At 39.1% G+C, this 23,159-nt stretch overlaps 2 protein-coding genes across 6 annotated transcripts in view; both read right to left on the bottom strand.

Annotated features, from left to right (window-relative positions):
• The window catches only part of C18H16orf70 (chromosome 18 C16orf70 homolog), a 29,480-nt gene extending 27,547 nt beyond the window's left edge, over positions 1-1,933 (bottom strand). Inside the window, exons 1-2 of one of the 3 annotated variants that reach the window (XM_027516331.1) lie at positions 1,853-1,933; positions 1,609-1,729 (exon numbers count right to left, since the gene is read on the bottom strand). In XM_027516331.1, the coding sequence (XP_027372132.1) occupies positions 1,609-1,672 (64 nt within the window). In that variant the 5' untranslated portion in view covers positions 1,673-1,729; positions 1,853-1,933. Of the gene's footprint in view, positions 1-1,608; positions 1,730-1,837 lie in introns of all 3 variants that reach the window. The other 2 variants (XM_027516332.1, XM_027516333.1) reach the window with 2 other exon arrangements.
• Positions 1,934-7,474: 5,541 nt separating this feature from the next.
• The window catches only part of CBFB (core-binding factor subunit beta), a 48,624-nt gene continuing 32,939 nt past the window's right edge, over positions 7,475-23,159 (bottom strand). For 2 of the 3 annotated variants that reach the window (XM_027516341.1, XM_027516344.1), the window contains 2 exons: positions 21,711-21,806; positions 7,475-9,707 (listed from right to left, as the gene is read on the bottom strand). In XM_027516341.1, the coding sequence (XP_027372142.1) occupies positions 9,639-9,707; positions 21,711-21,806 (165 nt within the window). In that variant the 3' untranslated portion in view covers positions 7,475-9,638. Of the gene's footprint in view, positions 9,708-21,679; positions 21,807-23,159 lie in introns of all 3 variants that reach the window. The other variant, XM_027516343.1, reaches the window with a different exon arrangement.

Below are 23,159 nucleotides of genomic sequence, written 5' to 3' on the forward strand. Positions count from 1 at the left end.
TTTCAAGACCCAAAAAGGAATCATCAAGGCTGATGATCATCTGGCTTATTCCCTATATGAGCTTTCCCTCAAAGTTCAGTTCTAGGCCCAACATAGAGAAACGCTCTTTTCACTATTTGTGGTTGGTATTCAGACAGCCTGAAAGAACTACCCAAATCCTTGATTCCTAGAAACTGACAAACTTAGGAGTAGGGGTTAAAGTATCAAAACAACAGTTGATAGAAGCAACCTTACTCTCCCACCTCATTTTTTGCAAATCTCAAATGATACTCACTACTTTTGACCCAGAGACTATAGTTGTAGATACACAACCTAGTCACACCATCAAGCACAGTTTGAACCTATAGTCATAGTTTTCACTCTGCCCTGTGAAGTCCTGGGATGAGAAGCTGTGTTTAGGGGAGGTTCTTTCCTAACTAGAAGCCAAACAGCATCAGCAAAACAAATAGGCCTGGAGGCAATAATATCATTAGCCTCTCAATCAGGTTCTTGGTGCTTTACAAGAAGCTGAAGTGTTTCATACAAGTTATGGGAGAAGGGGACTGCAAATCCTCAATAAAACTGGCTCCTACAACTCAGAGGCAGCTTGCTGTTCAGTTCAGAGACACTGAGCACCAGTAGAATCCTACCAGCAAATTTGTTCTGCAGTTTGTCACCTACCCTATCTCCATAGACAGGAGTCTTCCAGATTCAAGGATAAACTATAGCCCAATGGAGCAGCTGACTCAGTCCAGTAGCGCAAATTAGTGTGACAAAAGTTCAGGCCTGCACAAACAGCACAAACACCGGCTCCCCACCCCCTTTTCCCAGTGCTGGAACATAAAAGTAAACACACTCTGGGGTTACTGAATGCAAATACTTGTATACAGAAAGGTAGCGACATTGAGGAAAAGGGGAAAACATGGGCCAAATCCCACAATGCCCAACCTGCATTTTAACAAACCAAATGTTACTTTACCCAAACTCCTATTTCATTCAACCTTTCACTCTCTCCGCTAAAGTCTGGGTTTAGGATTACACCACGCATCGACCACATTAAAAACGAGAAGGAAGCTAGTCAGAAGTTGCTTTAAAACACAAAAACTCTCCTCAGTTCCCTTGACCAGCTCCCCAGTATGTGACGATGGGAACGGTGCCTAGGTTTCTCCTTCCGGAGAGGCTACACAAGGTCCAGAAAAGCAAAGGGAGATGAACTACTAGGGCGGTATTTAAGGGTGTCAGTCACATCTTAGCTCTTTGGTCTGTAAAACGGGTACAGAAATAACAATCTTAGCGACCCTCAGGCCTCCTCGGAGGCAACCCGATATAATTATGCACTGGGGAACAGGGTCAGGCCCTGGGTAAATGTTTGGGGCGTGTCAGCCATTGTTATTGTTATTATTATTGTAGCACTGCCCCGGGAGGGGCCCCGCCGAGGCCTAATGCAAGGGCGTCAGGCCCGGCAGAGAGACAGGCTGTCAGGTCGGGGCCGGTATCTAGTGACTGGAGTCCCGAAGAGTCAAGGAGCCGCGGGCTCAGGGGAGTAAGGGGCAGAGCCCAGAGGTGGGAAGGGCAGGGAAAGAAGTAAGGATCAGCGAGAAGGGTCGTGCGGGAAGACCCCACACTCACCAAGCGCGAATTCCCATTGCTCGTTTCCCAGAGAGCGCTCGGGCACCACCTCCAGATCCAGCATTGGTTCGGCTCGCCGGGCCGGGGCGGCCTCCCTGCGACAGCGCAGACGGGACCGGAGCTTAAGAAACAAAGCAGCAGGTGACTCACCACCCTCGCCGGCCCTCGCCGGCCCGGCTCTCCACCTCTATCCTGTCGCCAGCGCTACTGGCCCCACACCACACCTCACCTGACCTCACCTCACCTCACTTCACCGGCAGCAGTCTGGGGCAGCGGCAGCACCAGGAGCGTCTGCAGCAAAAGTGGCGTGCGAGGCCGTAAAGTGTGGCGGAGGCGGGGCGAAGGCGGGGTTTCAGTCGTGGGGGCGGAGCAAAGGCGGAGTCACTCCCGCGCAAACTCCGGATAGGCGGTTGCGACAGTCCCGCAAAAGCACAAAGGCCTGTGAGTACCTTCCGGAAGTGCGGGAGCTGTTGGAATGAGGAGCATCACACTCCGTGCGCCCAGACATCCGCACACCACAGTGAACACGTTTCACAAAAGGGTGCGTGACCACGCAACACATACATGTGATATGGCTATACAGAACCTGTTTACCGTCTACATGTACGTCCCACTCACAGTCACTGAACGCAAAAGGCGAGTTCCGAGAGCGCACCGTCTGAGGCCCAGCGGGGAGGGAGGATGTGGAGCCTCAAAGCTCAAGACGCGCCAGCGCCCTGCCACTCCCGGTTGGGGCCGAGACTGATGCTGCCCGCAGCTGCCTCTAGTTGTCCAGGAATGATTCCTTCTCCCTGCAGCCCCTGGGGCTTGGGTCGAGCTCAAAGCAAGCGAGGAGTGGGTTTGAGTACTTGTGTTGCGGTGGGACGGGGGTGGGGGAGTTGGGGGAGCGAACTAGCTTAGAGAGGTGCTAAGTAGCCGACCTCCCGCTGTGCACAGGCCGGAGGGCTGCAATCCGGACTGCTGGCAGCCGCTCAGACTGCCGGAGCACGGGCTTTGCCGCCAGCGCTATGTGGTTTTCGTCAAACCTCTGGTGCTTTTTGTGCCTGTTTCCTCATTTACGAGTCGGGAGTAGGGTGTCCTCCAGCCTGTTCAGCCTGAGCTTCTGGCCAATGCCCTAGGGCACTCTAATACTGAAAGACAACCAGGTTTCTTCTGGAGCTGACCCTTCATGGACGGAATCTCTGGATTCTCACAACCACCCTGGGATGCAAGATTGGTCCTATCTCACTTTACAGGCGAGGGGGTAGTGGGTGGGGTTGGGGAAGAGGCCCAGAGAGGCTGGAGGCCTTTTGGTTCGAGGGAGTAGAATTCAAATTCTTTCCATTATATTGCCCCGGAGGAATGTTTTTAGCAGAGTGACACGCTGAATTCTTAAACTGGTTTGGTAGGAGTGTAACATGGGAGATTCTACCAAAACTTGAGGTCATTTCTACTGACAATAAAATAAACATGGAGAAGGCTATCCATTTGCAACATCCTCTGCCAGAAGAATAGAGCTGAGTCATTAAGACGTCCAGGCTTCCCTGATAGCTAAGTTGGTAAAGAATCCACCTGCAATGCAGGAGACCCCTGTTCAATTCCTGGGTGGGGAACATCCGCTGGAGAAAGGATAGGCTTACCCCTCCAGTCCATCAGTAGAGAAGTGGCTAACTAAGATATATATGTGTTAACAGGATGCTCCCTTTTAAAAAAAATTGTAGTTGCTTTACAGGGTATTGTCACCCTACTTATTTAACTTATATGCAGAGTACATGATGAGAAATGCTGCGATGAAAGAAGCACAAGCTGGAATCAAGATTGCCGGGAGAAATATCAATAACCTCAGATATGCAGATGACACCACCCTTATGGCAGAAAGTGAAGAGGAGCTAAAGAGCCTCTTGATGAAAGTGAAAGAGGAGAGTGATAAGGTTGGCTTAAAGCTCAACCTTCAGAAAACTAAGATCATGGCATCTGGTCCCATCACTTCATGGGAAGTAGATGGGGAAACAGTGGAAGCAGTGTCAGACTTTATTTTTGGGGGCTCCAAAAGCACTGCAGATGGTGATTGCAGCCATGAAATTAAAAAGACGCTTACTCCTTGGAAGGAAAGTTATGACCAACCTAGATAGCATATTCAAAAGCAGAGACTACTTTGCCAACAAAGGTCCGTCTAGTCAAGGCTATGGTTTTTCCAGTGGTCATGAATGGATGTGAGAGTTGGGACTGTGAAGAAAGCTGAGCGCCGAAGAATTGATGCTTTTGAACTGTGGTGTTGAAGACTCTTTAGAGTCCCTTGGACTGCAAGGAGATCCAACCAGTCCATTCTAAAGGAGATCAGTCCTGGGTGTTCATTGGAAGGACTGATGCTAAAGCTGAAACTCCCAATACTTTGGCCACCTCATGGGAGGAGTTGACTCATTGGAAAAGACCCTGATGCTGGGAGGGATTGGAGGCAGGAGGAGAAGGGGATGACAGAGGATGAGATGGCTGGATGCCATCACCGACTCGATTAACTTGAGTTTGAGTGAACTCCGGGAGTTGGTGATGGACAGGGAGGTCTGGCGTGCTGCGATTCATGGGGTCGCGAAGAGTCAGACATGACTGAGCAACTGAACTGAAATAAACTGATGTCCTTTGCCTACTGACAATGTTGATATAAGCCAATACACGCAATTTAAAATTTTCTACTGGCCACATTAAAAAGGAAAAAAGATAAAGTTACTTTTATTTAACCCAATATAACAGTGTATATTTTAATATGTAGTCAAAATAGTAAATTAAACCTTATTTCTTTTGTATTAGATTTTTGATATTTGGTATTTTACAGTGTACTTCAACCTGGAAACAAGATTTTCAAAGGTAGTCCTCCCCAAAGTTATAACAGAAAAATATTTAACATTGCTTCAGTTTTTAAATTAGAAAGTAAATTCAGTTTCTCGGTTTTAGTAGCCACATTTCAAAAGCTCGATAGCCACACTTGCTTAGCGTCTACCGCTCATGGATGTACATTATCTTCTCTAACCAAAAATTTATGCCTGTATCTTATCTTCTCATATTTCCCAATGTTTCTAAAACCTGAATAAGGCCAATAATGACTTTAAGTTGCTTAAATTATTCTAGCCAAAAGTTGAGGATCAACTAACACAGTAACTGTTTTTGAGTTATCTTACATTTAAACGAACCAAACTGCCACTTTCACCTACGATCTACTCTACAAATTATAGTTTTCTACTTGAATATTTTTGAAATGCCGTGTCCATATATGTGGTGGTGATGGAGGAAAGGGAACTGATGCTATCCAAGAGAATCATGCCTTGAAATACACCCACAAAATGACTGCAGTCTTAAACTTTAAAAGAATGTTTGCAACATCAAAACACCAATGTTGTCTTGTAAATACTTACACTCATGTGGCAAAATGACTGTGGTGGTTTTAAAAACATGTTCAGACTCTGACACCCCACCCTTCACGAGATGAAGCTCAGTACTTCTCCCTTCCAGTGTGGGCCTGACCCAGTTACTTAACATATGGAGTATGGCAGCCCCAAATGAGGTTATTAAGATGTGCCTTTCATCTTAGGCATGCACGCTTCCTTGATCACTCTCTGGGAAAGGCAGCTACCAAGTCATGAGCTGCCCGATAGAGACACCCATGTGCCAAGGAAGGAGGTCTCCATCCCCCACACCCCATCAGCCTGCAAGGTCATTCATCCAATGACCACGAGTGGGCTTGGGAGGATCTTTCAGCCACAGTTGTCTTACATAGCCCAGGATGACAATCTGACTTCAGGAGAGACCTTGGATCAGACCACTGGACCTACCTGCTTCTCTATTTCCGACCCACAGGAACTGAGATGGTGTTTATTGTCAGCTGCTAAGTTTTGGGGCAATGTGTTATGCACCAATGGATAATTCACACAATGGCTTCTTATAGCTTGAAAAATCTCCCTAGTGCCAAATGAGGCATAAATCAAGTAAGGCATTTCTTTTCCGGTAGCCCCAAATACCTGTTTCTAGAGGTAATTACTGAAATTGTGATGCTACAACTAAAATAATTTTTGAAATTAACTCTCACAGTATGAATCTAACTCTTTGGGATTTTGCTTCATGATGTCAATTCAGCATTAAAGGTATTTATTTACAGTTAAGTCTGGTGGTGAATAATTATTTTCTTATGATCAAGCTTAAGGTATGCTTCTAAAGTAAATGGTTTAATTTTCTGGTGTAGGAAAATGCCAAGAAAAGTCCTAAGAATGTCTGATATGACACCAGCACAGTCAAACTGAATTTTTATTCCTAAAATGAATAGTTTGAAAGATGGCAGTTACTTGGATGTGTAACTTTGGAATTCTTCCTTCCCTCCAATGTGACTACTCTATAGTCATATCTCACCAGCTGGGTAAATCAAGGCAGATTTTTTGAAAACTATAATATACATTGGGAAGTTAGTATTCTGTTATCTACATTAAAGGTGCTGGGAGCCACCACAGGAGATCCCACCCATGACAAAGGTCATGTGGAAGAGACCTGACAGGCAAAGGCAGATCAGGCCTCAAGGGACCCCCTGGATCTGCTCGAGCATATACCCCAAAACCAGAGTCTGTCTGTCTATTTTGTGCCTTTCACCAACTCTTCTGACATTAACAGGGGGCTATCCCCGACCACCTTTCTCTGGAAAAAGTCAACTTAGGGCTCTAATTAATAAGTCTCCTGGACATGATAGTGTTTCAATTCAAACCCCTCCGATGGCTTTCTAGCTTGCCTGACAGGTTTATCCATACTCTTGCAATTAACACACATGACTGTTCACAACTCCCCAACCTTGAAAGGCATATGGGAAGCCAGAACATTCTAAAAGTCCTAATGAGCACAGAGTCCTTTAAGGGATGAAAAATTATTAAAATAGATAATACTGGTAAAGGGTTTCATTGTTGAGCCAATGCTTGCTGCCAAGTGCCCATATCCCTTATCCATTGTGTACCTGGGAGTGCATTAGTTAACATAGTTGAAATGTAAAAAAAACAAGCAACAGCCTTGAAATTAACCACATCAGACCTTTGACCTAATTGGTTCTTTGCTGTAACTCACTGCACCTTTGCTCCATGAAAATGTAACTCTTTTTAGCACTTGCTGAGGCTGACATAGATTAGAAATATAACTTCAAGGGACAATAAGTTTTCTGGTTGAGTAGCCTTTATCAAAAAAGGGTCATAAAATGTCCACAGGCCTCCAAGGCCAGAAGATATTGTACACAACATTGTTTATGGGAAAGGTATGCAGAAAAAATCCTGGTTTTGATAAAGACAAAACAGATGTAATGTTTGGGCTGACTCTGTATGACTTTGTATCTTTCATTTCCCTCTATGTACAAGTCAAGGTACAAAAGTTCCTTTTGAAAATAAAGTTATGGGCCTCGCTCACTGAAGCTTGGTCTCCTCGTGTCATTCTTTTTTTCCTTTTCCCTCCTTTTCTCTCTCTGTTCTTCTTTCAAGATGACTCCTTGGAACACAGGAGCTTTATTGGCTTTCTGTGTTAATCAAAGAAGATCAAGCCTCTTTCTCTTCTTTTTATTCTTTCTCCTTTATTCTCTTATCCTTCGACCCTGGACTATCAGGTTTAAATCCATTATAAGACCCGTGTCATCTCTCTCTCGCCGACGCTGTCTTTCCTGAGGGTACCCTAGGATCCTGCTGGGGCTGGACCCCGACATAAAGGTTTTCTTTGGAATTAACAGAAATGACCACTAGATGCCACTGTTGGGTTTTTTTTTTAAGGGTAAATAGGATGCAAGAACAGTTCAGATACAAAATCAATTTTTGTGCCATAATGAACACTGGAACAGAAACTGCTGGATTATTGTTAATGAAGAACCAAGACCCAGAAGTTCACTACACAGAAGTTTATTGTGAAAGTAAATTAAACGTACAAACACACAATATGGCTAATGGTGGCAAAAGCAATCTGGTAGCTTAAGGCAAGTTTTAATGGAGATGAATTTAGAAAAGATGATGCAATGATGTAATTTTGTTTAAATACAGATTATGGAAAAATATCAAATTGCATCAATAACTTAATAATAAAAGTTTTGAAAGCCTGCACTACTGGAGAAAAAGGGCTCATGATCTTAATGCCAGCATTAAGACAGATGGAAGCAGTACAATGCTAAATGACAAGAACAATCCCGTATTTACAGAAGGATGGTAACATGAACATTTAATAACGTTTGATCTTAGTTACTGGTGGACTGAAAGCCCTTAGCTAGAAGCAATAGAAAAAATGTGCCATCATCATGTTTTTTAAAAAAACAAAATTTAAGTGCAGAGTCAAAAACCAAGGAGCTCTGTGATAAAGTAACCTTAAAACAGCACTGGAAGGACCATTTAAAAGGCGATTCCCTCAAGGGAAATTAGGGCACTGAGTGTGTAAACATGTGAGCTGCACAATATCAAAATCCAACCAATTCATTCATAGTACTTAGTTACACAAGATCAGCATGGTCTTTTATGATGCATATTGTTTATAATGATTTAAACACACTCCTTACCATGCATGACTTCAAATATATAACACATACTTTTATTCTGAGATACAGGATATGTTTATGAATTATAAGACCTATATACATTGAAAGTCACACCTCCCTCATCAGTCAAGTGTATATAATCCAATAACCTTATTCAGACTTCAGTTCATTTTCTGAATTGACCATGTCAGTTTTTTCAAACTCTTTATAATAATGCCATTAAAATACATTTTTGCAAAACTTCAGAAATGTAGTAACATTAAATGAATGTAACCATGAAAAATATTTGTAAGAAGGTGCCAAATAACTTACGTTTTTTTCCAGTTTGTATTAAAAAAAAAAAGCTGCAATCAATTTGACAATGAGCCTATTTTAAAAATATTCTTATACTAATTCATCTCAAAAGGTTCTATTAATAGTCCTTTTGGAAAATACCATATATATATAACCTGTGAATTTTTTCTCCAGAATAATTAATGGAAGAAAATGTACCCTCTGCATAGATGTACATTTTCTAAGACTAATTTTTCATCACTCAGCATTGTTTTTACAAAAGCATGCATTATAAAATACACATAAAAGCAGCTATCTTAAACATGATTTTAATACAATATTACCTTTGTAGCTGATTCATCACTGTCTCCAGTTTAATATGCTGTTACATACATGAAGAAGCTCCAGTATCCCTTTTCTGATTGACTTAAAAAAAAAAAATCCCTGAATAAAACAGAAGCCAGCCTGTGACTTCTTTAGGCATTTCAGTAGGATATTGAGAATATCTCCATACAAACTCATGATTATAGAAGAGAATCTAAAATGATCTGGGGCAGACTAGAGTTAATTCCAATTACAATTTTTTTATGTTTAAAAAGGAAAGAAAAGGAGCTGATTATCAACATTTAAAAGGATACTGCAACTTTAACAACTGTAAACTTTGTGTTAGAAGGCATGGCAGACAGCTCTATGCTACAAGGTTTTTAGCTTGTAAATAATGCAAACCATCAGCAGTTTTAAAATGCCATAAACTATAAAAACACAGAAGGAAACGGGAAACACAACAAAAAGCCAAGAATGTTTATCTAAAATGAAGCTGAATAACCAACACATCTAAAACTGAAAAAAAAAAAAAAAAAAAACTAGAGCAACTGATAAGGAGGGGGGAAAACCCTCTGGTAAAAATTTTAATTTCTTGACTTTTTAAAAATGGCATGAACTTTTAAATTAAAATGAAGGAAAAAAAAAAGTTTTACAAGTGGATAGTTTCAACTCACTAAAATAATGCCAACAAGATAAGCTTGCATAGAAAAAAATTTCAAATTATTACTGGCTACATGCATACTTAATTAGAAATGCAGGTATTATAGTGCAAAACCATGGCAGTTTGTGATGTCTTGTTACTGCCTAAGGTTGAGAAATAAACCGTAGTACCTCCAGTTATCACAGTTTCTGGTCTTTTAATTAATTATTTCTGCAGACTAGAAACAATGAATGTGTAAAGATGGGGTCACATCTTTTGTGCCACCAATTAGCGAAGTTTGAGGTCATCACCACCACCTAAACTGGAACCAGGACTAGGGTCTTGTTGTCTTCTTGCCTGCAATGACAAAATTATAATTTAGGGTGAAAATGTGTTTTGAAAATCAAAGTGCTAATAAATATAAAATACAGTAGCACATATAAGAAAAGTTTGCAACTAACAAATTTTCAGCCAGTATTTCCACATGTTAAGAGGAAAAAGAACAATACAGATTATGTATGAAATATTTTGCTATAGTTGCCTTAAAAATCAAGAATAAAAATCTCATTATATGCAAAAGAGCATTATCAAAATATGTACTGTGGATAAAAGATTAATAAACCCTGTATTTATAGTTTTGGGACTAAAAGGTTTAATTTGAACACACCATCCAATCGTCTTAGAAGCAAACTTTCCCATTTTCTCTTTTAATAACAGCAGACATTTTACATACTACTATATAAAATAGATAACCAACAAGGATCTACTGTATAGCATAGGGAACTATGCTCAATATTTTGTAATAACCTATAAGGGAAAAGAATATATACATATCTGAATCACTGTGCTGTATACCTGAAACTAATATAACACTGTAAATTAACTGTTCTTCAAGTAAATATACATATAAATAAATACATTTTTTTAAAAAGCTAACATCCATCGAGCACTAACTATATGTTGGGCACTGTTCTAGGCAATTCACATGGATGAATTAACTGAATTAATTTAATCCCTGCCAATCACCTATAACACAGGTGCTACTGTTTATCCATTTTATGGATAAAGAAACTGAGTCATAAGAAATATATGGCTTATTAATCACATAACAACAATACAGTAGTGAATTTCATCTCCCACTGTATTCTATCTCTGCCATCTGGGTTTTAACCAGAAATCTCTTTACCAAGAAATAAAATTCAGAATTACTATGAATAAAGTATTGTCTCAAAAAAAAATGAGAGTCCTTGGTGCACGTGTTTATACCTGGAAGTATCTTTACAACAATACTAAACAACTAAGAGGCTTGACAATTATAAACATTGAGGATTCCAAGTTTCACTTTAGAATAAACATTTCTACTTAAACTATGGGAAATAACAGAGAACATCTAAGAATGAACATATGGTACATGACACTCTCTGCTAATATACAGTTTTTTAAAATTTATTTTTAATTGAAGGATAATTGCTTTACAGTATTGTTTTGGTTTCTACCAAACATCAACATGAAATATACAGGTTTAATATAAGTGCCCCCCACTTGATCCACACATAATATTTACTTTCAGTCTCTCACAAATTCCAGTGCATCTTTCTTCCATAAGTGTTCTTTAGTTACTACAAATGTCAGTCAAGCACAAACATCTGTTTATAGAACCTAGTTCCTTCAGCAACAGTTTTCCTATGCTAGAGACTACTCCATTTTACCAGCTGTTTAGGCAAAAAACCCTCAACATGTCTTTCTCTCACATCCAACAGCAAATTCTGAGAGCTCTACATTTAAATAAATCCTGAATCTGACTGACTAATTCCTACCACTCTCACCCTAGTCCAAGCCACCATCACCTTTCATCTAGATCTTGTTTTAGCCACCTTTGTTACATGCCAGCAACCAAGACTGACTGCAATTAACTTGTGCCATCTTTAGCTGGAAATTCCATCTTTAAATGGAATCATGTATTATTGTCACCAACTGATTGTCCACTGTCTGTCAGTTTTGGGAAACAACCAAAAATTGAAAGTTCTGATTTCAATTATTAAGATCTAAAATAGCTGTTAGGGAATGAGCATCCTTGACCTTCAGTGAAACATCTCAACAAGTCACACCTGTGCTGTAAAATCATGTTTAGTTGGAAGCTCCAGTTTTGTTGTCATTTCTCAAGAAGGTTATGCTCTTTAGACAGAAATGACACTGCCTTATTTGCTTTCAAACAGATGAAAACCCAACACTAATTTCTATGGTCTTTCTTATAAACTGTGATGCATCCTGCAGCAAACCTTAACTATTTTTACACGCTGACTACATCTTGGCACATTCCTTTCGATTAACTAGTCAGGTTAACGTTATGCTACATGGGTACAGACTGAAAGAGCGATAGAATGCATATGCATCAGAAAAACAAGTTATGTTCTCTACAGAATCAATGCTAAATGTAGTGTAAGGACAGATCAATTCTGCAAAATCAGAGATGGTAATATAAGCATCTGGTTTCAGTCAATGAAGGTTAGAAAGGGGCTGAGCAATGAAGAAAACACTGAGAAAAATCAATCCTAATTATATATTTATAAATCACTACTAACCTACCAGTAATACTTTGTGAAAAAGGTATTTCAGCTTTTGTCTTGGAATAAGAGTAATTTTCAAATTATTTTAATAATCAAGATGAGGTGGATGAACCTAGAACCTATTATACAGAGTGAAGTGAGTCAGAAAGAGAAAGATAAATATCATATTCTAATGCGTATATAAAGAATCTAGAAAAATGGTACCAAAGAATTTATTTACAGGGCAACAATGGAGAAACAGACATAGAGAACAGACTTATGGACATGGGGAGAGGGGAGGAGAGGGTGAGATGCATGCAAAGAGTAAAATGGAAAGTTACATTACCATACGTAAAAATAGAGAGCCAATGGGAATTTGCTGTATGGCTCAGGAAACTCAAACAGGGGCTCTGCATCAACCTAGAGGGGTGAGGTGGGGAGGGAGATGCGAGGGAGGTTCAAAAGGGAGGGGATATATGTATATCTATGGGTGATTGATGTTGAGGTTTGACAGAAAACAGCAAAATTCTGTAAAGCAATTATCCTCCAATAAAAAATAAATATATTTTTTAAAAAATTCAGTGAAGAAAAAGAAAAAAAATTATTTTAATAATGGGATGACTCCAAATGAGTGACAAAAACAGTCATCAGCAGCTAGAGTTCTCTCTACTAGTCAAGGCCGTGCAGAGGTTGCTATGGGTTTATTTGTTTAAAATATATTTTTGGTGAAAGCACGGAAAGAGAAGTTATTTTGCTTTCTGTGTTTTTAATTTCTATTTGCATTGTAAAGAAGGAATGAGGAAGATGTAAAAGAAGACACTATGATGGAGAATCAAAAACTGAAAAAAATGAAAAGAAGTCTGACAGTATGAATGAGAGCAGAAGAGAGAATGAGAGAGCGGGGCGACTGGGAGGAAATTTAATGTTAGAAAGGAAGATGTATGCGCTGTCACATGAAGGAGACAAACACAGACACATTTATGTCCAATGAAATAGATTCCACATGACTGGAATTCAACAGCTGGATACACTGCCTTGAAAAGTGGTGCTTTAAACTGTGGCAGTTTTCTAATGAAGGCTGGATATTTTAGAAGGAATTCTATGAGTAACAAACTAGACGAGATGATGGCAAAGAAACTCTGAACCTGATTATGTTAAAAGCATAAAGCCTGTAATTTCTAGTTTCTTTCTCCCCAGTCTATCCAGATAGGCCCTTGATTTTAACTTTTTATTAACAATATTTCAGAATAGGGTTTTAATATAAAGCAGACACCCATGAGCTTGCTCAGAAAACAAATCTGTTTTTAGTTTTTATAAAGAATTAGTCTAGACATTTTACTACAGACCCCTCACTACCAGTTGCTCTGTTTTCTTTATCACCCAGAAACATGGCAAATCCAGTTTCTAGATGGCAGTCATGGGATGTGCTCAAAATGAAGAGACAAAGACATTCACCAGATGCTGGAGCTTCCTCTGCTCGTCAGAGCCATGCAAAGTAGCCAAGAGCAGGGATACCCAAGTGAAAATGAATAAAACCTGGCTGACTTCCTTTCTTTTATTATCAAGATCATCAAACTGCAGAAAACTCTTCATGAGAAAATGCCCTAATAATTAAAAATAGATCCAAACTTATTGAGTGTATACTACACCAAGATAATGTGCAAATCACTTTATGTTTAACACTTGGCTAAAGGCTGGAACATAGCATGATAGAATTTTAGAGCAGCACTGTGCTTTATAGAGCTCTAGTTCAACTCTTACTTACACACGATACACCTGAGACCAAGAATGTTTCATGGTTCCCCCAAGGTTTCAGTTAGCTGGTGGCAGTGAAAACAAGTTCAGAACGCTAAAGAAAATGAACCTTTACCTTACGATTAGTATTAATGTCAGCCTCCTAAGAAACTGCTATTTCTCCTGACTGCTAAGGCAAGACGAGACACAAAGCAGAAATTTCAAGTCCTAATACAACAGAAAGAAATGCACTTTCTCCAAACTCATAAAAAAGGTAAAAACGAGGTCAGAAGACAATCATTAGTAGACTTCAAGAGCTGGTCTACTCAAGAGCTGGTCTATTTCAAAAAAAAAATACAGTTCTGATAAAGTATACTTCAGGAAAACTTTTAAAGTGGCATTTTAAAAATAAAAGAGATAGTGGAAATAACTGACATTTCCAGCCTTGGATGGGGCAGCTCTACACTTTAGTAATGTGAGCTTATATAAGTTTCTTCCCCTCTTTCAGCCTCAGCTCCGCAAAAGGGAGATACATCTTCTAAGAGCATTTAAGAATCAAATGTAAAACCAATATTGCAGCATATATTGTCTGGCACATACTAAGCACTCATGCTGTTACTATCACTACAAAGCTGTTTATAACTTCCCAACTTATCTATATGAACTTTTTAAATCTTAAAAAAAAAAAAAACACTGCATCCTGTAGACGAGTAATTTTTATGAATTAAAATAAAGTTGAAATTAAAAGAATTTTAGTAAAATCTACCTCTCCTATGATATCTAGCAAACAAGGCCCTCTCCCTCTGTGTGGGAGAAGGCAGACCTAGCACTCTGGTTCTCCCTCACTAACCCTCTTCTGATGCTCACTCTTAGTCTGAGTTCATATTCCTAGTTCACTTTCATCTACTGTCCAAAATACACCTCAGGAAGGTCCAGTATAGACAGATTTTTATGTTAATTTGTCCTTACATAAAAATAAGTGTTGATAGAGTTAAGTGATGTGAAAACTGAAGTCTGTGGGAATTTAAATAAGAGGCTGAAATTTTTTTCTTGGGACCACACAGAATCGAAGGCTCCAAAAACATACAAAACATAAATATAAAAACCACATAGTCTTTCGCCTGTTTTTATTTCCAAATAGTTTCCACATAAAATTCCCATATGATTTGCTGAACTGTACTAAAACTGCTTATAGCAGAATAAGCAATAATGGTTTACCCATTCTCTGACATTAAAAACAATAATTTATTTGCTAACATTTTATAACCTAAACAAATGAAAGCATTTTCTACATAATGACAGAGAAAATCTCGTTTAGCACCCTGTCACCCTGCAGCTGAATTAAGAGCCAACAGTACTATATCACAGTTTTAAGAGGCCAATCAAGCTGAAGGCAGCCTCTGGACACACTGAGAGTGTGTGTGAGCTGCTAGAGAACAGATGACACAGGTTATCATTCCAACTTATTTATGATCAAAGCACTCAGCCTCTACCTTATGAAATTATTTACTTCAATCTTCTTTCACAAAAATCCTAAAGTAAGGCAATGAAATTACAGTTATAGAGATGTGTAACATGAAAGACTGCCACGCATAGCATGTCAGTATTTTCAAGTCGTGGAAAGACTCTCAGGTAAAGAGGCATGGGGTTTCTTCTATGTGACAACAGTTATCAGTGGGCAGGCACTTTACAGAATAAATGTCTTTGATTACTTTTTCTGTTTTAAAGTCTACTTTTTTATTAAAAAAGCATTTTTTATCTTCTGTACTGAAGAGTGTACAAATCATAAATATATGATTGATGCATTTTCACAAAGTAAACACACCCATGTAGTCCTTAGATAAAGAAATATCACCAAATACAGTAAGTTTGTACCCGCTCCTCATCACTACTTAACCCCAAGAGAAGTCAGAAAAAGGCAAAATTGTTTAGTATTGTTAAAAAAACAAAGAAAGAAATAGCACAGGATACAAAACAGCTTGGCAACATATCTTTGACTTTCACAGTTTATAAAGTTAGGATATGCCTGCCTTTACTGCCACTCCAGATAGACTGTGAGCTAAGATGCACAGAAAGAGGAAATGAATAAAAAAAATATATGAACAATAAATGCTGGAGAGGATGTGAGGAAAAGGGACTCCTCTTGCACTGTTGGTGGGAATGTAAATTGATATAGCCACTATGGAGAACAGTATGGAGATTTCTTCAAAAACTAGGAATAAAACTACCATATGACCCAGCAATCCCACTACTGGGCATATACCCTGATAAAACCACAATTCTAGAAAACACATGTACCACAGTGTTCACTGCAGCACTATTTTACAATAGCCAGGACATGGAAGCAACCTAGATGTTCATCAACAGATGAATGTATAAAGAAGCTGTGGTACATATATACAGTGGAATATTCAGTTCAGTCACTCAGTCGTGTCCGACTCTTTGCAACCCCATGAATCGCAGCACGCCAGGCCTCCCTGTCCATCACCAACTCCCGGAGTTCACCCAAACTCATGTCCATTGAGTCACTGATGACATCCAGCCATCTCATCCTCTGTAATCCCCTTCTCCTCCTGCCCCCAATCCCTCCCAGCGTCAGGGTCTTTGCCAATGAGTCAACTCTTTGCATGAGGTGGCCAAAGTACTGGAGTTTCCGCTTTAGCATCAGTCCTTCCAATGAACACCCAGGACTGATCTCCTTTAGAATGGACTGGTTGGATCTCCTTGCAGTCCAAGGGACTCTCAAGAGTCTTCTCCAACACCACAGTTCAAAAGCATCAACTCTTCAGCACTCAGCTTTCTTAATAGTCCAACTCTCACATCCATACATGACCACTGGAAAAACCATAGCCTTGACTAGACGGACCTTTGTTGGCAAAGTAATGTCTCTGCTTTTGAATACGCTATCTAGGTTGGTCATAACCTTCCTTCCAAGGAGTAAGCATCTTTTAATTTCATGGCTGCAGTCACCATCTGCAGTGATTTTGGAGCCCCAAAAAATAAAGTCTGACACTGTTTCCACTGTTTGCCCATCTATTTCCCATGAAGTGATGGGACCAGATGCCACAATCTTAGTTTTCTGAATGTTGAGCTTTAAGCCAACTTTTCACTCTTCTCTTTCACATTTCAGTGGAATATTACTCAGCCAAAGAAAGGAATGAACTTGAGTCAGTTCAAGTGAGGTGGATGAACCTAGAGCCCGTTACACAGACTGCAGTATGTCAGGAAAAGAAAAATTTCATATATTAATGCATATACATGGAATCTAGAAAAATTGTATTGATGAACCTATTTGTATGGCAACAAAAGAGATGCAGAAATAGAGAACAGACTTGTAGACACAGTGGGGGAAGGAGAGGGTGGGCCTGACTGAGAGAGTAGCACTGAAATATATACATTACCACATGTAAAACAGATAGCCAGTGGGAATTTGCTGCATGACGCAGGGATCTCAATCTAGTGCTCTGTGACAACCTAGAGGGGTGGGATGGGGAGAGAAGTGGAAGGGAAGTTAAAGAGGGAGGGGACATATGTATATCTATGGCTGATTCATGTTGATGCATGGCAGAAACCAACAAAATATTGTAAAGCAATTACCTTCCAATTAAAAATAAATAAAAATCAAAGAGGGGGGTGAAGAAACTAGCTTCCAATGAGTTCCATTTTAAGTGTCAGATACTGAGTTAGGCAGTATCCTGGGAGGTACGGTGTTAGCTCCATTTTACAGATGAGGGTCAAGAATTTAAGCAACTTTCCCCAGTGTCACATAGCAACAAGTAGTAGAGCTAGGATTCAAAACAAGGGCAGTCTATTAGAAGCCTCATCCTCATCTACTACCTGAAAGGTTCTCAAGTTACATTCTGCCAGTTACTGGATTCCCTGAAAACATCCCAGGCACTCCAGAGGGAGACCAGAATACTCCCTCCCCCTGCTTCATCCAGAGCAGTGCCCCCTTTAGCTGTTTTATGCATTAAAGTTCTATGTAAAATTTCAAATGAAGATAGAAGTTCACATTAAAAAAAAAGTTTGAGAATCTTCTGTTTTCATCATTCTGTGTTAACACAACCAACAAACATTCTCTTAACAGGTAATAGATGATACAAAATTCAAAAGGTATAAAAATGTAATCACTCCAGGAGTTTTAGAACTGGTTTCAGGTTAAAAGATCCTGGGGAAAACCAAAACCACTTGGAGTTCTGCTTCCTTCTGTCAGTAACCTTAACCAGCTACACATACTAAATGCTCATGAGCCCCACTGTTACAGGTTTAGCAAGCCAGGGCTAGAGGCCTCAGAGGTTGTCCAAACAGGGGCAGGACATCCCCAAGCCTCTGTGCTGCCAGGATCTTAAGCCTCCAAGGCTTTAAGCCCAGTGGCACTGGGTGACTGCCACCCACGAGTTTTCCGCTGCTCCTTGGCCCTTGTCTCCAGTCAGGCGTCAGGACCACCCACTAGAACCATTATTATTCTTTTCTTCCTCAGTTTTTTCTTTCCCAGGCAAAACGGTTTCTGACCTCTTCTGGGAGATTTTATTTTTCAACTTAATCATCTTTGTGGGTGATGTGGAAATTCATTTCCCAGTGCTAGGCTGTACTGGTGGAAAACTGCTTAGGAGGTTTAAGTCTTCACGCTTCCCTTCATTAACCAACTACTTGCAAGACACAAAGTCATTTTTTCTCAGAGTCTCAGTTTCTTGAAATGGAAATAATAACTTTACCCAGGTGAATGTAAAAAACCCATTTTCATAAAATTGTTACTTTTTAAAAAACAAAATTAAAAACAAAAAGAATCTTTGATTATATTGTTTAAGATCCTCTTACAGATATCTGAATTACAGCGGGGGCGGGGAAACCACAGTGTTTTCTCCAATGTTCTCCCTTCAGGAAAAAGGAGGTAAACTACAAGAAATAAGCTGACTTCAGGAATCTGTTAGGAATTTTTTTTTAAAGGGAAGAAAAATACACATTCACAAAGTGCCAAAAGACATGATACCCAAAACTCCCTAAGAGACTGCCAGTGCGAGCTCTGGCGTCTCCAGTCCAGTTTTCTAGGTGACAGTTCTCTACAGGAACTGACTTCTTCAATTATTGCCGTAAGGGACTACAGGATCTTAAATCATTGATGGAAACCAAGCCATTTTCTCTACGCTCCAGGTCATAATGCAGGGAAAGTGCCCCAATACACTTTACAGAGAACGAAAAGGATGTTCTTGTTAGCCAGATAACTCAATTAACTGGAACCAGCACTGTGGTAGAGCTTTTAGTGCTAAGAAGTACTTTAGAGCTATTATTTACTGAGAGCACACACACACAAAGTGCCTTATAAGCATCTTCCCATTTAATTCTCACAACAATTTCTCTGACAAAACAGACCTGAGAGAGGTTGGCAACTGATGAACCAGGAATCTTAACTAGCCCTGACTACAAAGCCCATGTGCTCTATCACTGACATAAAACTCACTGGAAACTATCTATCTGAGAAAAAAATTATTTCACATCTTTATCAACAAAAATATCACTATATTTTTGTTCATATACAAACACACACACATAAATTCTCACACCAACATGTTTTTCAAGAAACATTATTTATAAGAATAGTCAAACTAACATTTTAGAGAAGACAATTCTTAGCCTCAATTAATCTAAAATTTTATGTAAAGCAAATCACATACAAAAAAAATTCTAATTAACTTCCAACAGCTGTCAAGTCGTTATTCTTCAAATATAATGTAGCTGGGCAGCACTTTTTAAAAAATGATTCTGATGTTCCTTTAAAGCTATGTTAGTTTGTTCCAGAAAGACTGACCCATTCTTTGACATGCTAAGATCTCGTAGTCCTTCACTCCTTTGCACATTGCTCCATCTCTCCAGAATGCTTTCCCCAGCTTGTCCTGCTGGCAAGTTCACATTCCTCCCTCAAAACCCTGCAAGTGACCCCATAGGCAGAGGCAGATGTGAGCGCCCTTCCTCTGTACTGCCATGGCTCAAAACATCAGGGACCCCATTTCACTGGGGATCATACTACAGTGGAGGACAGACAAGTTTTTAATTGTTCTAACATACTGTTCAATAAGAACAGTAATAGAAAGAAGAAGAGCTCTGGAAACTACAAAGTAGAAGGGCTAATTATGATTAAGAAGATCAGAGAAGGGATTGACAGATAACACTTAAGCTGGACCTTGAATACGCAGAAGAGTAAATTCTCAGTCAAGGAACAAACAGCATGAGCAAAAAAGGTTTAGATAACAAATGCATATTACACATTGAAAATTCCTTACTATTACAGAATGAGTACCCTTGAAGAAAATGCCACAGAAAGTTTGATTACAAGAATTGCAAAAGCTTCAAAGAAAAAAATGTACTACATTACATCCCTCCTGTCTTTTCCCCTGGCTAGAAAGTATTTTTGAGGTCATCATCAGTCGCTATCAGCCAATAACATCAATTTACTCACTGACAAAAGGAAATATCAACCATTAAACAATAATTCTGTTTCATACACTAAGCACTAAGTAGACTTGATTTTTTAATTTGTTATATATATATGGCCATGCCACATGGCTTGCGAGATCTTAATTCCCCAACCAGGGATTGAACCTGGGCCCTTGGCAGTGAAAGCACGGAGTCCTAACAAATGGACCACCAGCGAATTCCCTTAGAAAATATTTTAACAAACATATATATGAAGTAATACCAATAATGTCAGCTGACACCTAGTCAGTGCCACATTCTGTAAAGGTGCTTTCACATGTATTAATATTTACTCATTTAATCTTTATGATGAACGTATGAGATAGGCACGATTACAGATGAGAAAACTCAGTCACAGAAAGATGAAACACGTTATCAGAGGTGACAAAGTGGCAGTCAGATTCAGAGCCTGCTATCTGGCTCCAGGGTCTGGGATCTTAACCACTGTCTTTGTGTACACACACACACACACACACACACACACACACACACACACACGCACAGACACAGACACACACACTTTTAAGCTAATTTAAATAGTGTATATATAATTTTGTGCATGGAAAAACAACAAATTTTCTCTGTCATACAACACTAACTTAAAAAATGTTTTTAACATGGAAAAAAATATATAAATAACATAAAAATTACACCTTAACCATATTTAAGTACACAGTTCAGTAGTATTAAGTAAACACATTCACACTTTTGTGCAACCAGTTTTCAGAACACTTTTAATGCCTGGAAATTATTCTATTTAGTTGATAGTCATATCAAATTTAAGTCCTGGACAAGACTAAATATGAGTGTTTAGGACTGAAGCAGACATTGGTAATAAAACTGTAAAAAGACACAAGGAAGTGATTACTACAAATACTGAGGTAATGATTACTTTTGAGCGGAAAGATACGGTCATAACTAAATGCACACATGGAGGTGGGAATACCTAGGTAAATGTCACATTAAAAAAAAAAATCTCAATGGTTACAGGAGTGTTCACCTTCCAATAATTAAGCTACATATTTTTTTGGTGTCAATTTGGTGTCTATTTCACTTTATCACAAAAAGATTTAAATAAAAATAGTCTAAGTTAATTCCATTCTTTGCAGTAGTTTGAAAGTATTCAATTCTCCTCTAGTAAAGAGACTATACAAAAAAAAAAAGAGAGACTATACAGAGGACTGAAAATTAAATATTACAATATCAAGCCAAAATATTTACAGAAAAGTGGAAAATGATGTTTTTCCCAAACATTTTAATAATGTTCTAAAAATACATATTCTATGATAACATGATAGTTTTTACACAAACATCTAAAAGATATTTAAGACAAAAGAAGATATTTGGATCAATGAATAGAAAATATACGTTCCAGTAAATGATTTTTAGGAAGACCAATAAATGAGGAATTCATGTACAACCTTAAAATTAAGACTAAAGTTTCTTTTTAGCAATTACATTTAATAAACATGAAGTCACAGAGCATCACCTTTTAAAAATGAAAGACGTTAAACTACTTAAAAACATTATGCACAAACATCACAAATAGAGCCTGAGAGTTTGGGGGAAAGTACTAACCAGTTACTGCCAGCAGCTGTGAAACTCTCACCTCCATTTCCTCCCGATGAGACCTGTCTCGGTCTTCAAATTCACGTGTCCTTCTTCGGGCCTCTTCAAAGGCCTGTTGTGCTAAGGCATCCTCCTGCTGTCATAAGAAGACATGAAATGGGTACTTTAATTTTGACTTATAATCAAAACATTAAAATTTGGGGGGGGGGGTGTTTTATTCTTTCAAAGAAAGGAATAACAGAGGAATTCCCAAAACATCAAAGCCATAAAAAAAACATTAGAGCAACTTCTCCAAGAAAACCTCATTATTTTCGTGTGCTAGTATAACATCCTGGAAATAGTAGTCACGTTCAATCACATTCTAACAAATGAAAATGCTCTTCCCTTTTCTGTCCTTACCTCATCCTATTCACCAAAATAAAATCCTAATCAAGTCAATATTTAAGACATGGAAGTATGAGGAAAAAGAAATTAAGATACTTCTACAGTGTGGGGATAAGACAGGCTGGATGCTCTAATTATAACACTGAAGCCAGAAATATAAAGAGAGTATTAACAGAATTGATTGTACAAATGTTAGAAACTTCTAGGCAACAAAAAGAAAATTCCAAGGGATATTATCAAGGAAAATTATTTGTAATATGTAACAAATCTACCTGAATCCTTTCCCAATGGATGAATAAAGATCTGTACATGAAGGAAACCCAGATATCTCCAACTTCTTGTGTCTAAAAGGCAACCAATTTAAACTCACCCTCTCTACTTTAGTCTGGATGGTACCACCACTCACTCATTTCAGCTGGGAACCTGAACTGCCTTTGACACTTTACTCTCCTCTTATCTTCACAGACCCAATCAACCACCAAATCCTATCCACGTGACCTATTTTTTGAATCACTGTAGTCTCCTTTTCATTCCTTCAAACATTTTGCTAGTTCAGGCTCCTAAGAACTCTCATTGAATTACTGCAATTACTTACTGCTTCCATTCTATCATCTCCCAAGCCATAATACAGCCATCAAAGCATGCCTTCTAAAGCACAACCTGACCATAATAACCCCCAACTTAAAGCTCCCTCACTGTCTACAGCACATGATGCTCAATGTTTGCAGCCACATACGTCTCAACCCTAGAACTTTCAATGCACAGTTGATGAAATTAAAATATCAAAAACACAACCCAGAAAGTCAATATTCAACTGCCTCAGTTTCATTGCAGGAATGGGTGGCCAGGTAACAATGCTCTAGCCAATGATACAGAAGTGTAAGTCACCCGATAGGGCTTCTAAGATTCATTTAAGAGACATGTCACCTTTCCTTCTCCCTGGGAACTGATGCAATGACCAGAGATACAGCATCCATCTTGCACGCATAATACTAAGCCATACACACTGAGCACAGTGCAGCAGGAAAAATGAAAGGACCCACAGCCCCCAGTAATATGTGCTATACCAGGCCTGAACTGCATACCGCCGTTATCTTATTCTGCG

The sequence above is a fragment of the Bos indicus x Bos taurus genome, chromosome 18 (assembly GCF_003369695.1).
Source record: "Bos indicus x Bos taurus breed Angus x Brahman F1 hybrid chromosome 18, Bos_hybrid_MaternalHap_v2.0, whole genome shotgun sequence".
In the NCBI taxonomy this organism is placed as follows: Eukaryota; Metazoa; Chordata; class Mammalia; order Artiodactyla; family Bovidae; genus Bos; species Bos indicus x Bos taurus.